Source organism: Sphaerodactylus townsendi, linkage group LG10 (assembly GCF_021028975.2).
Source record: "Sphaerodactylus townsendi isolate TG3544 linkage group LG10, MPM_Stown_v2.3, whole genome shotgun sequence".
NCBI classification, from domain to species: domain Eukaryota; kingdom Metazoa; phylum Chordata; class Lepidosauria; order Squamata; family Sphaerodactylidae; genus Sphaerodactylus; species Sphaerodactylus townsendi.
In genome coordinates this window covers 18,715,281-18,728,998 of record NC_059434.1, presented here as the reverse complement: position 1 = coordinate 18,728,998, position 13,718 = coordinate 18,715,281, and the positions used below count along the sequence as shown (strand labels likewise).

General features: G+C 44.2%; 1 protein-coding gene across 9 annotated transcripts in view; it reads left to right on the top strand.

Annotated features, from left to right (window-relative positions):
- The window catches only part of ARAP2 (ArfGAP with RhoGAP domain, ankyrin repeat and PH domain 2), a 153,761-nt gene that overhangs the window by 45,418 nt on the left and 94,625 nt on the right, over positions 1-13,718 (top strand). For all 9 annotated transcript variants that reach the window (XM_048509908.1, XM_048509911.1, XM_048509910.1 and 6 more), the window contains 2 exons: positions 6,063-6,183; positions 11,883-12,064. In XM_048509908.1, coding sequence (XP_048365865.1) covers positions 6,063-6,183; positions 11,883-12,064 — 303 coding nt within the window. The remainder of the gene's footprint in view (positions 1-6,062; positions 6,184-11,882; positions 12,065-13,718) is intronic.

The window sequence follows — 13,718 nt, the reverse complement described above, 5'->3', positions numbered from 1 at the left end:
GGTACCCCTGCCACCACCCTCCACCTTCCCCTCCCATTGCCCCTGCTTGCCACACCCCCCACCTTCCCCTCCTAGGGTGAAGGGAAGCACTGGGGGTGGTGGTGGCTGCTGACCTTGTGGCAGGCCCTGCCCCATGGGCCAGCTCCATGACCTTGCTGGTGCCGGTGGGAGACACCACAAAAATGAGGGGGGGCGGTAGTGTTGCTGCGGTACCCCTGGGACATGCTCACGGCACCACAGGGTATCACGGTACCCTGGTTGAGAATGGCTGAGCTAGAGGGAAAGAAATCTGAGCAGAGGTAAGAGGGAAAGAGGGTTTTTAAGTTTTTATTTTTGGTAAGAGAAAGGATTTAGGTACAAAAGGGTTAGAATTCCAAAGGTGCCTACAGACTCAAAAAAAGTTGAGGCCTCCTGTGTTACACAGAAATTGTGACTGGCACAAGGTCACCCAGCGATCTAATATGGCAGAGTGGGGATTTGAACTGGGGTCTCCTAGCTCCTAGTCCAGTGGTAGCGAACCTATGGCATGGGTGCCAGAGGTGGCACTCAGAGCCCTCTCTGTAGGCACGCGCGCCCAGAGTTCATCATGTGGGCGGGGCAGAAAATCACCCCCCCACACACACACATCTAGGCTGGCCTGGGCACAATCCTTTACCTGGGAGTAAGCTCGGTTGCTGGCAATGTGGTTTGCTTCTGAGTAAACCCTCCTAGGGTCGTGATTCACCCATTCGAAGCGTTGCATGGTTGCTTCACCAAGCTTACTCCTGAGTAATGCACACCTTGGCGCCAACCGTTTTTTCTAAACTAAAACCTCAGTATTCAGGCTAAATTGCCGTATTGGCACTTTGCAATAAATAAGTGGGTTTTGGGTTGCAATTTGGGCACTCGGTCTCGAAAAGGTTAGCCATCACTGTCCTAGTCCAACATTCTAACCATTACGCCATACAGGCTGTCTTGTAGAAGAAGAAGAGGAGGAAGTTTGGCTTTATACCCCACCTTTCTCTCCTGAAAGGAGTCTCAAGGCAACTTACAAGCTCCCTTCCTTTCCCTTGTGAGGTAGGTGGGGCTGAGAGAGTTCTGAACGAACTGAGACTAGCCCAAAGGCACCCAGCGGGCTTTGTGTACAGGAGCAGAAAACAAGTCCTGTTCACCGGATAAGACTCCACCGCTCATGTGGAGGAGTGGGGAATCAAACCCAGTTCTCCAGATCAGAGTCCACTTGCTCTTAACCACTACGCCACACTAGCACTCTGGATAGCCCTGGCCCTTTGTGGGTGTCCTTCAGTTTGCAGCATCGAGTTCCGGTGTGCTCTCCGTCCCTTTGTTTGGGTGATATCATTTCCCCTCTGTGGGAAGAAGGTCGTGCATGTCAACCCGACATGCATCAAAGCACCTAGGCTTCTTTCAGGATCACCTGGTTTGCTGCAGGACACCTTTTGGGAATCTGATTATCGTACAGCATAAGGGAAAACAAAACCTCCAAAATAAGTCCTCCATTAAAATCCTGTCGGGAGCGGGATCAGAGCACCTATGTAGCAAATGGATGGCTTGGATACATGCATCTTCTGTCTGTGCTGACGGGCAGCTTCTGTCCAGGGTCTCAAAGGTTTTTTACAACATCTCCAGCCTGATCCTTTTAACTGGAGATGCCAGGGATTGCACTGAGGACATCCCGCCTGCCAATCAGGTGCACTGACCCGGGACCTAACCTACACAGTGGTAACTGCTTCAGTCACCTTGATTTAACTTCACATCATGAGCAATTCAGGGACTCCCAGCAGCCTCGCAACAGAAGAGCCGGCCTTATCTCTCCCCTGTTAAGGAGTTTGTGAAAACTGTCCTTGTTACCGCTTGCAAGCCAGGCTGTCTGAATGTTGTCAGATTTCGTCTTTTTCTTCCGAGCGAGACTGTTCTCAACTATTTGGGTGCGCAAAGCGAAATCACGCCCTTTAAATTTTCTTCGTGAGGCACTGAAGGGGCACCGAAAAAGGATTTTTTAAAAAAATGTAATTCATTTGATCTTGGGTTGAAGAAAACAGTTGTGGATGCTCACGACTGGGAAGATGGAGCGGCACGCCAAAGCAGAGAATAAAATGAAACACTTGCTAGATTTTTTCATGGCGGTAATGCTTCTGCAGTACAAGATCTGCCCAGTAGATGTCTGTAGACACCAGGACATAATTTTTGGAACGAAAGACGCTGAGGACTTTTCAAATCTAGCTTGTTCAATGCGGTGGAATCTGCAGGAATGCTGATTCACACAACAGCCGCTTTTCCACGGAAGGCTATTAAGCGCACATTTTTTGCGTATGTACATCTGTACAACCTTGCTTTTTTCATGGTATGAAATGCTGAGTTTATTTATTTACATTATAGTTTGCCTTTCTCACCAGGATTGAAAACACATAATGCACAGTGAGTCGATACAATAGGCTGCTAAAGGGGCAACTCTGAAAAGGATTCATTTCAAGGAAACACAGTTAATTTTTTTTTAAAAAATTATTACAATACAATTTATTGCATTTCTGCTGGCAGTTTTTTTTAGCATAGCGTCTTCTGTTGGATTTTGCAGTAGGAGAGGGGACAAGCTTATTTACTGACTGATTTGACTTCATTTACTATCTATCCTGCCTTTGGTCCTAAAGCAGCTTAGACGGTTCTCCTCTCCTTTTTATCCTCTCAAAATAACCCTGTTGTTACCCTAAATCAGTGATGGCGAACCTTTTCGAGACCGAGTGCCCAAACTGCAACCCGAAACCCACTTATTTATCGCAAAGTGCCAACACGGCAATTTAACCTGAATACTGAGGTTTTAGTTTAGAAAAAACGGTTGGCTCCGTGGCGCGCGTTACTCAGGAGTAAGCTTGGTGGTAGTTGGTTTGCTTTGAAGCAACCGTGTAACTCTTCCAATGGGTGAATCATGATCCTAGGAGGGTTTACTCAGAAGCAAGCCCCATTGCCAGTAACCGAGCTTACTCCCAGGTAAAGGATTGCACTTTAATTCTTCCCGTGAAAATCAGTGGTGTTTAACAGCGCTTAACAGGATTACCTACACTGCTTCCTCAAAACTAAGTCTTAGGTTTAATGCTAATAATCGAGCCCAGCGGCCCAGGCCAGCCTAGACTAGATGTGGGGGGGGGGGGGCACTCTGTTTGCGCTTGGCCACAGAGAGGGCTCTGAGTGCCGCCTCTGGCACCTGTGCCATAGGTTCGCCACCACTGCCCTAAATAGACAGCCTTTGCTTTCTCTCCTGCAAGGAGACTCAAAGGGGCTTACAAACTCCTTTCCCTTCCCCCCCTCACAATAAACACCGTGTGAGGTAGGCGGGGCTGAGAGAGCTCAGAAGAACTGTGACTATCCCAAGGTCACCCAGCTGGCGTGTGTTGTACAGGCTAATCTGCCTCCACAGCACAGGTGGCAGAGCGGGGAATCAAACTTGGCTCCTCCAGATTAGAGTACACTTGCTCTTAACCACTATGCCACTGCTGCTCCAGAGAGAGGCAGAGAGAAAGAATTGATTGCTTTTCTGGGGTTCCAATGATAAGGAGGCTTGGTGGGTGTCAGGATGCAAGAGAATTCCTGCACTATTCTCTGGAATACTGATTAATTGCTGAGATGGTTGCAAATTAGAACAAGTAGTGGTTGGCCTGGGGTGCTGATGAAATCTTGGGCCATGAGAAAAGCACAGTTGCCAACCACCCCCAACCCTGGCTTGACATGCAAGATGAATCCCTAATCTTCTCTGAGAGGCATCCATTTTGTGTGGACCAGTGCAGAGGCACTGCCCATTGGGCAAAATGGGCAGTTTCCCAGGGTGCCCCCTTGTGGGGGGGTGCAAAAATTGCAGGTTCGTTTGTGTGATTTTTTTGTATTTTCAGTGTTTTTCCGTTTTTGGCCTGCAGAGGGTGCAGTTTTTAGGCTAGCGGCACCAAAATTTCAGAGATGTTTCGGGAGACTCTCCTGATGATATCACCCAGGTTTGGTGAGGTTTGATTTAGGGAGTCCAACGTCATGTCTTCTCTTTGGGTTGGGGGCTGCCATTGTTCCAGTGATCCTCAACAAGACTTTTATGATAAATTGATACCATACAGTAGCCGTTTTGAACAGACAGAACGAGTGGAAAAGGGCATAGGGACCATCCACAGTTCTTGCTATGGAATCTGAAGCAGGAATACCCACAAGTCCTGAAGCAGAACCAGAGGCTACCTAAAATGACACCTGGAGCAAGGACTGAAATTGTGCCCCCCTGGACTCTCCTGCATCATTGTGGCCTCCACAGCCCTACCTTGGGCAGATGGGTCGGGGGGGGGGGAGTTAACTAAAAGGACCTGGCTTTTAGTTGTCCCTCCCCTCCCCAATTCCCACCCTTCCCAAACCTACCTCCCAAATCCTCAGCTATTTCCCAACTTAGAATTGGCAGCTCTGTGGGGAAACAGCTTCATTTAGAGACAGTTTCTTTTTCCATCATAGGAGGATGGTTTGGCTTGGAACCTCTGAACATTCCCCCCCCCCCCCCACACACACACTGTGTTCAAAATCATGGAATCCTCCACCTGCTGTCTGAAGTAGTTTTGCTAGCAGTGGTAGGAGCCATAAAGATGAAGCCCTATCCCAACCGTTTTCTAATAAGCGGCATTTCAAGCTTCTGGAACGATGAAGGGATTAAAACCATAATATAATGGAACCATTCAGTAAGGAGGTCGCTTCTATATTATAGTCCTTTGCAGTGTTTATTATACATACCACTTCTCTGTTTGCTATGATGTCCTCTATTTTTGTAACCCCCTTTCTCCACTAGTATGTCTTGCCCTGAATAGTTAGTTATTGGCATTGTTTTCCTAGCCTGTAATCCTCGTGCTGCTTCGTTTTCTATTTGCTCTCTGATTGAGTGGGCTTTTTGTTTTGTATTCCAGTAATCCACCTTGAGCCTTCGTAAAAAAGGCAGTCTATAAATGGAATCAAGAATAATAAAAGTCCACACGGTGCTCGAGCACATCTTCACATCCATAAGTGCTGGAAATGAGCTTTTTTTAAAAAACAACAACAAAAAAAACAAAAGCAGAGATTTAACCAACGTTTCAAATGCTGAGAAAATTGTAAAAAAAAAAAGGCTTTTCATTTCTTCCGATGCAATGAAAAGATCGCGTTGGTTTCCTTTGCTTTAATTGCCTCTAGTATTTCTGGCTATCGCTTCTATGATTTGGGAATGTCAAAAATTTCCAAGAAAGTTTCGAATGGCCAAAAGTTTTGGTAGGGCGTGTGCCCTTGTCTGACAAAGAAGAAGGTTAAACATTCACGTTTTACCATTTTGTAGAAACGTGAGAAGGGATTTTTGCACTATGTTTCCTAGGTGCTGGAGGGCTTTTTTTTTTTTTAAAGGAGGGTCACACATAGGTAATCTAACAAACTTCCTGTTACATTTACTGTGCAATCCAAAGGGAAGTGCAGCACAGGTAGCATGCAAAGTGGCAGAAATACCAGCGCCAAGGAACTTACCTTGGCAGGTGGCTGCTGCAGTTCTCAAATCTGGAAGCTGATCCTTGTTGCAGCTGGCCACCACTGCAAAGTCCCACACCTGGGTTCTGGGGATGTTTCCTGGGGTGGAGCTGATTTAGTTGGCTACCAAAGGACTTTCGGCCCGGGAACACTTTCCTTCAGCGATGCAGACTTATGCCACCAAAGAAGGTGGCATAAGTCATCTTTCACTATGGACATTCCCGGGGGAGAAAGCAGTTTCTCCTTCCTCCACTGGCACCCACACTACTGATTGCCTCTTCTTTTCGTGGCCACCACTCAACTACCCCCACCCCCCTTGCACTGGGCTGTCTTTCTGGAAATAGTTTTCAGTGGCACTTTTAAAAAACTGACATGAATATTTATATCCAATAGGGGTGTATATTTGTCGCCAGTAACACAATTATTTGCCCTCTATGGCGCCAGCCTCATTACGGTGTTCTAGCCCATTGATTGAGAAGGGTATGATTTAGGATTGCACCGATAAACAGATATTTTTCAAGAGCGACTTGTGCCTTCACAAACTCTTTCCATTGTGTTTGATGCAGGAAGTGTACTCTAAAGGAATAATCCTCCTGTCTGCTGTGTCTGCAATCAGAGTCCACGGGGACATCAAGTTTGAACTTGTTACAGCACAGAGGATATTTGTGTTTCGGGCTGAGAAAGAAGGTAAGATAGACATTGTCACGGCAAGAGGGTGATTATTTTTTCAGATCTGTGATTGCAAGAGTCTTGTAGGTTACTGCCTGTAATAGATTCTGTGGGCAGTTTTTCATAAGGAGCAATTTTCTCTTCATGGTCAAAGATTAGACAACATAAGCAGGTTCAAGCAGAACTGCCACCAGACTCTATTAGTGGGGTTCTGCACTAATATGGTCAAAAAACACTATTTCAAATGCTCCTCTCATTCCTGTATTTCTTAACAGATTCTAGCCATATTGAGTGTGGTGTGTCAAAAGCAAAAATAACTGGTAATGCTGCACAAGAAGTAGCTGATTTGCTTCACAATTTGCTTTGCTACTTGTTTTATCTTTATCCAGTTACTAGAAGGATCTATCGTTCTCGTACATCTTCTCACAGGCCCAACGTGTTTTCAACCCTAGACTCAAAACGAGACAGCTGCTGTTCGTCCAGGGTCGAAATAAAGATTGATGCTCTAGAAATACTTTTTAAGAATGCTAATGTGCGCCCTTTGTTTTTGTAAACATATCCATTTTTATTCTGCCCTTTCTCCAAGAAATTTAGTGTGTTACCTCAAATTGTTCTTCCCTCATCTGTGTTATTCTCATAATAATCCTGAGTGAGTGACGGTCAGGGGACTCCTGCTAAATTTCATGGCTAGGTGAGCACCTGAAACATGAGTCTCACCAGTCCTAGACCAATACCCTCTATCCCAAATAGTGTGCCAACTTTCCATGGTGGACTTATAATGACTTTTTAAATACACTTATCTGCAAGAACAGAAAGAAGAAAGGGATCTAGGCCAGTGATGGCGAACCTTTACGAGACCGAGTGCCCAAATTGCAACCCAAAATCCACTTATTTATCACAAAGTGCCAACACGACAATTTAACCTGAATACTGAGGTTTTAGTTTAGAAAAAATGGTTGGCTCTGAGGCATGTGTTACTCGGGAGTAAGCTTGGTGGTAGTCAGTGGCTTTGCTTTGAAGCAACCGTGCAACTCTTCCAATGGGTGAATTACAACCCTAGGAGGGTTTACTCAGAAGCAAGCCCCATTGCCAGCAACTGAGCTTACTCCCAGGTAAAGGATTGTGCTTTAGTTCTTCGAAATGAAAATCAGTGGGGTTTAACAGCGCTTAACAGGGTTACCTACACTGCTTCCCCAAAACTAGGTCTTAGGTTTAATGCTAATAATCAAGCCCAGCGGCCCAGGCCAGCCTAGATGTGTGGGGGTGGGGGTGGGGGCGACTCTGTTTGTGCATGCCCACAGAGAGGGCTCTGAGTGCCACCTCTGGCACCCGGGCCATAGGTTCGCCACCACTGATCTAGGCTTCTATTGACTTTCCCTCGCATTGTTTCCCTTACTAGCCCTTTCTGCACAAATCACATAAAATGTTTGGAAAACATTTTCAGAGCCCCTTTTTACCATGATATATATCCTCAGTCACCCCCTTCAAATTATTCATGGCCACCATTACGTGTGTCCCGCCCCTTTTTTTTAGTTAGCTGATGAATCAGTGCTTCAATGCTGCACAGCTTCCTGCTGTGATTCTCCATACCTCATCTAATTATTGCCTCGAAGATTCCTCCCCGCCCCCCCCCCCGAATAAAAACATTCAAATCAAATACAAATACAAAACCTTTAATGGCATATAAAGAGTGGTAAAATACAGATTATGTTAAAACCAATTGACTAAAATTTACACAAAGGTTTCACTCTTGATCCAAGTGCCTTTGTTAAAAACCTGGCAACTGATTCAGTAGTGTGGGGATGATGGTCACTAAGCAGGTGTGAAACTATTTCCTTGTCTGATCTCACTGAAAATTTCTTCAAGATGGCCTCGAGAAAAAGCAACCGATAGACTGCCAAATCTTTGCAATGAAGGAGCACGTGTTCAGTTGTTTCGGGTAGGCCCGCTGCACAGGAACAAGTCCTGTTCTCCTGTGGGATGCCATGATATCTGCCTCTTGTTTGGGCAGTCCGGTGAAAACACATTTAGCTTCGAAAGGCAAAGAAGCCATGCCAAGAATATATCCTCGGCGGGGAGAATGTGGGAGTTGATTAAAATTACTCGCCAATATATTTAGCCATAAAACCCGAGCAGTAGAATTTGGTGGTGAAATGCCATAAAATGAAATGGGAGAACAAGGTTCTGCAAGGCTCCGAAGCTGTGAGAAGCTGCCCTCTCGTAATGTCAAGAGTATCGTTGTTTCCAAAGGAAATCTCCGAAAGTCCTGTCTTTAAGGTCCCAATCCAGTAGGAGTTGGGGTCAAAAGAATACACCTATGTTGTTTATTTGCTTGATAATTTTGGTGTGCCAGGTGGAGTGGAAGTGGTCGCTTAACAGAAAATATGTGAGACTGCCCGGGAGGGCTCTATAATGAAGGCGAAGCCAGTATTTAAACAAAGAGAGCCAAACCCAGGAAAAAATTGTCTTGGCTCCGGTTTCTAAACAAAGAACTTGATACGTGACTGAGTTTGGAAGACCCAATAAACGACGAAGAAACAAAGATTGAACACTCTCTAATTTCTCAGCGGTTTTTGCTCCCCAGATTGGAGCTCCGTAAAGTAATTGTGGCAGTAGTTTTAACTGAAACATTCATGGAGATGATCAGATAAACAGGGGAGGGGGGAATGTTGAGTGAGCTCAGAAAATGGCACTGAGGAGGAATTTCGAGGATGGCAGAGAGACCTAGAAAACTTATTCAACCCGTAGAGCAATGATGTTGGCCCGTTGCAATGCCCTTCCATCAGCCGTATCAACAGGGAGATTCACTAAAACCCCTTGCCGCCAAAGGCTATGCATAGGCAACGGGAAGTGTTGACTCTATAGACCATATTTTACTTTATTGTCCACTTTGCACAGGACCCAGAGTCAAATACTTGTCACCCCTGCTACTCAAAAAAGAGTATGCATCTGACTTGCAAAAGATCACCTTTCTGTTGGACAGCCCCAGTAGTGATGCAAACAATGCAGTCACCAAATTTTTGGACTTGTATATAAAACAGCGCTTTAGGAGCAAATCCTGAACATCAGCCTCTCTACCTGTACATTTATTTTAGTTTCCCTCTACTTGGTTAAGTGGATCTGTGTATATAATGTTCTTATGAACCAGGTGCTCGGGACCAGGTGCTCGGGAGCAACAGCCGCAGAAGGCCATTGCTTTCACATCCTGCATGGGAGCTCCCAAAGGCACCTGGTGGGCCACTGCGAGTAGCAGAGAGCTGGACTAGATGGACTCTGGTCTGATCCAGCTGGCTTGTTCTTATGTTCTTATGTTCTTATGCCAATAAAGGTTCTTTGTTGTTGTTGTAACTTATTAAAGAGATTGCACAGCAGTGAAGCCCATTTTGAGAATGTTTCAGCCTAAGGAATTGTTTTTAAAGGGGATTCACTGCAAACGTTTTGGGGCTTGAACTAAAATGTTTTCAGAACTAAAATGTGTGTGGGTGTGGATGTGGGGGGACAAGATGGACCTCCATGGAGATGCTTTATTTCCCGCCTCAAAAGGTTTTAAAAGATTTGTGCGGAAAGGGCCGATGTCTAACTGCACTCTGAAATCCTTCCAAAGTCAAGAAGAGCTTCACCCTTTCATACCTGGAGAGAAATCTGTCTGGTGGGGAAGTGGTAATACTTGCTTTTACATTTGGTTGGACAATATGGAAGCCCTGCTTATAAAGCAAAATAGTATGAATGCACTTTTACCACTTTTCTAAAGAGGAGCCAATACTAGAGTTGTAAAAAAATGCTTTCTTTAACTAAACAACTGAGAATTATGTGTATGTTTGCTACTCTGGAGCCCTTTAAACGGCTTCTTAACAAATCTTCATGACAAAGATTTATAGGGGCAATTTTTGAAGAGTCCTCAGGTCTCAGTGTGTGTACGCACACACACACAAACACAAGATGGAAGTAAACAAATAGTCAGTGTAGGGTTCAGTCTAACTGTTGTTATTTATGATGGCATTAGATTGGTACTTCTGCCTACTGGCAGTTTTAAATGATTAATTTTTACTACTTTTTTATGTTTTTATTGTATTTTGTTATTATTTATATTTACAAGCCACCTTGAGTTCCTGTAAAGTGACAAGGCAGCTAATAAATGTTTTAAACAAAATAAATAAATAAAAAGGCTACTCTCCTTTTGAACTGTATGAACAAAATTTCATGAGGTTACTTGCAGTTACTTGTAGAATTAATGACAAAAGTACCATTGAGCTTTATTAGAGGCTTCACCTTTACTTAAGGTGACCAAATGGCCACCTTTGTGAACCAGGACGGGGTAGGCCCAGCCTTCAGCTGCATGAGGCGCGCACAAGAGCTGTTGCCGCTTCTCGCCTCTGTGAGGGCTGCGAAACGGCACAAAAGCCCCAGAAGGTCGCGGTTCTCGCGCGATGCGAGATGAAAGGCGCTACCCGCGACTGCCTCGCGACCGTTCGTTTCCAGAAGGCAGTGCGGCAGCCTCCCAAAAATCAGGACAATTTAAAGAACCCGCGGGACGCGGGACAAATTGTTTGAAGGCGGGACTGTCCCGCCAAAAGCGGGACATCTGGTCAGCCTACCTTTACTGCCCCAACTGTACTCTTCAGAGCATAAAGTTTAACACACACACACACACACATGCTCAAAACCCTCTGCAGCATGAGAAAATAAGTAAGACCCAAGTTTGAGAGGATTCACAATTGATAAAAGTTTACCATCTGCGTAGCAAGATAAAAATAAGTCACATTTTTTGAGGATTTTCATGAAATCCTGTAAAACGGAGGATTTTTTTTCCCAGGACCTTCTTTAGCGCTTATTAACACCACTTAAAAGCTGTGCTTTCAGCCATCTGCTGCAAGTCACTGCTCGGTATAAAGCTGACAGAGAGCAATGTGAAGGTGACGGCCTGGGTGTGAAGATCGAGAAAAATCTGACTTTGATTTTGTATGTGCATACATGTGTGCATACAGATGCCAATTTTCATGTGCACGTGGTTGTCCAAGCAAATGTTGAAATCAATCTATGCCCGCTTAAACCTCTTCTGGTGTCATACTGTACATGCAAGTGACCCGTTGTGTGAACAGTTATTTCCCTAGACACCAGGGCTAAGTGCAGTCTAGTTGCATATTATCAAGTAAACTCTGTGTCACAATTCTTCATGGTTTGATTAATCGACATTAGTTTCACAACTAATGTGTGTTTTTGCTTACTTTACTTCCAAACTTATATCCCACCTTTCCCTAGCGTGTCTTGAGAGTTACAGTGGCAATAATATAACAGAAAGCCCTAACCAGAGTATTAAGAAGAAGAAGAAGAAGAAGAAGAAGAGTTTGGATTTATATCCCCCCTTTCTCTCCTATAGGAGACTCAAAGGGGCTTACAATCTCCTTTCCCTCCCCGCCTCACAACAAACACCCTGTGAGGTGGATGGGGCTGAGAGAGCTCCGAAAAGCTGTGACTAGCCGAAGGTCACCCAGCTGGCATGTGTGGGAGTGCACAAGCTAATCTGGTTCCCCAGATAAGCCTCCCCACCTCAAGCAGCAGAGCTGGGAATCAAACCTGGTTCCTCCAGATCAGAGTGCACCTGCTCTTAGTTCCCTTCGCCACTGCTGCTCAATTAAAAATCGAACACTGAAATAATACTAAAAAGTGTTCACATCAGAGTTATAATGCACTGGGTTTTTTTCCCTTTTCTTTTTAAGATGAAAGAAATGACTGGATGCAGACAATACTTGGTGCCTTGCGGTTGCAACCTGAAATTTCTGGCATACGAAACACCATCGTTCCTTCCGAGAAGAGTGGGTATCTGGAACTGAAGGGCTACAAAGCCAAAATCTTTACCTTGCTTCAAGGAAACCACGTGTGGATTTGCAAAAGTGAACAGGTATATTTTAGAATGTGTTTTGCAGCGTGTTAGTACGCAGAAGGGAGATGCTATGCCACATGTATGGAACTCTATATTGCCATGGCGGCAAGCCTTTGGCACTCCAGATGTTATGGACTACAGTTCCCATCAGCCCCTGCCAGCATGGCCAATTGGCAGGGGCTGATGGTAATTGTAGTCCATAACATCTGGAGTGCCAAAGGTTCGCCACCATTGCTATATTGTGAAAGAGGTTTGAAGTGAAACGAGACAGTGAGTATTTATGCAAAACCCTGATTTGAAGGATGCTTGTTTAGCTAATTTTCCCCCCCTTGTGGTCTTGAGGAAGTACTTTTCAGAGATTGTAAAATGATGGAAATGTTATTGGCAGTACCAAAGAGATATTGCAGATAGATGAATGAGGAGAGATTAAAAGAATCTGGCACCAATTTATCCTTCTTCTTCTCCTTCTCCTTCTCCTTCTCCTTCTCCTTCTCCTTTTCCTCTTCCTCCTCCTTGATATGAAAGAAATAGTATATCCCATAGACTGATGGTTGAGCAAGTACATTACATAATAATGAGAACCGCTGAAATTCACATCTATTCCGGAACTATTCCCATGGTGACTTTCAGGGGGCAATTTTAATGGCACCTGTCTAGAATAATTACACTGAGTAAAGGAGAGCAGGTCAAGTTGATATGCTGATTACTATCCAACCCGATAAGGAAAAATCCAATAGTATATCACATCATTTTTTAAAAGTGTGAAGCCAAGTACAGGCTCACTTCTATCTTGAAACTTCCCCGTAATGGAACTGGAGGCTGCAGGATAATTTCAAACTTGAAGTTGGTTGGGTAAGATTTTCTAGCAGGGATAAATTTCTAATAGGAGGCATTAAAAAAAATACTAGTTGCTTTTCCGGTTTTTAAAAACACACTACCCAAAAGAAGCAGACGTTTTGTAACAATTAGACGTGTTTTGAGGGAGAGGAAAATTTATTCTTGAAAGAATATTGCTCGTATTGGTATGAGATGAATGTGGTTGTTTTGATAAGGTATAATTATGGGGAGTACCGTACTCATTCCTGAACAGATGAACAATGTTTCTGGAAATTGGCCATGTTCCAAAGAATCCTGAGCTACATGTAGACTTCTTTCACAAATATGGAAATGCGAAGGTTGTCGGTTTTTTTCTAGCATCGTCCTCCTGGATTTCTTTAAATGCCGTACTGGAGGGATATTAAGGTGACAGACAGAAACCTTCCTCTTACTTCTTTCCTGTATTGGGATATAAGCAGAAAGCGAACATCACGGGTGTTCATTTTAAATCTTCTACTGTATCTCTTCTAAGCATGTGAACAGTGTACCAAAAAAGTTGCTAGTTTAAGTCTTATCTCTGCCTGGTTTTCAGAACTACCAAATAACCATTACAGCAGAGGTGGGATTCAGGGGGTTCCGAAGGTTCTGTAGAACCTGTTGTTAACATTTAAAATATCACTTCTTTAATACTTAAAATATTTTTTATTAAGTATTAATATTTTTAATACTTAAAATAAAAAAGTGACATTAAAAATATATTTTTAATACTTTTTAACAGTCATTATTTGAATCCCACCGCCATCGGAACCTGTTGTTAAAATGTTGAATTCCACCACTGCATTACAGGCTAGAATCT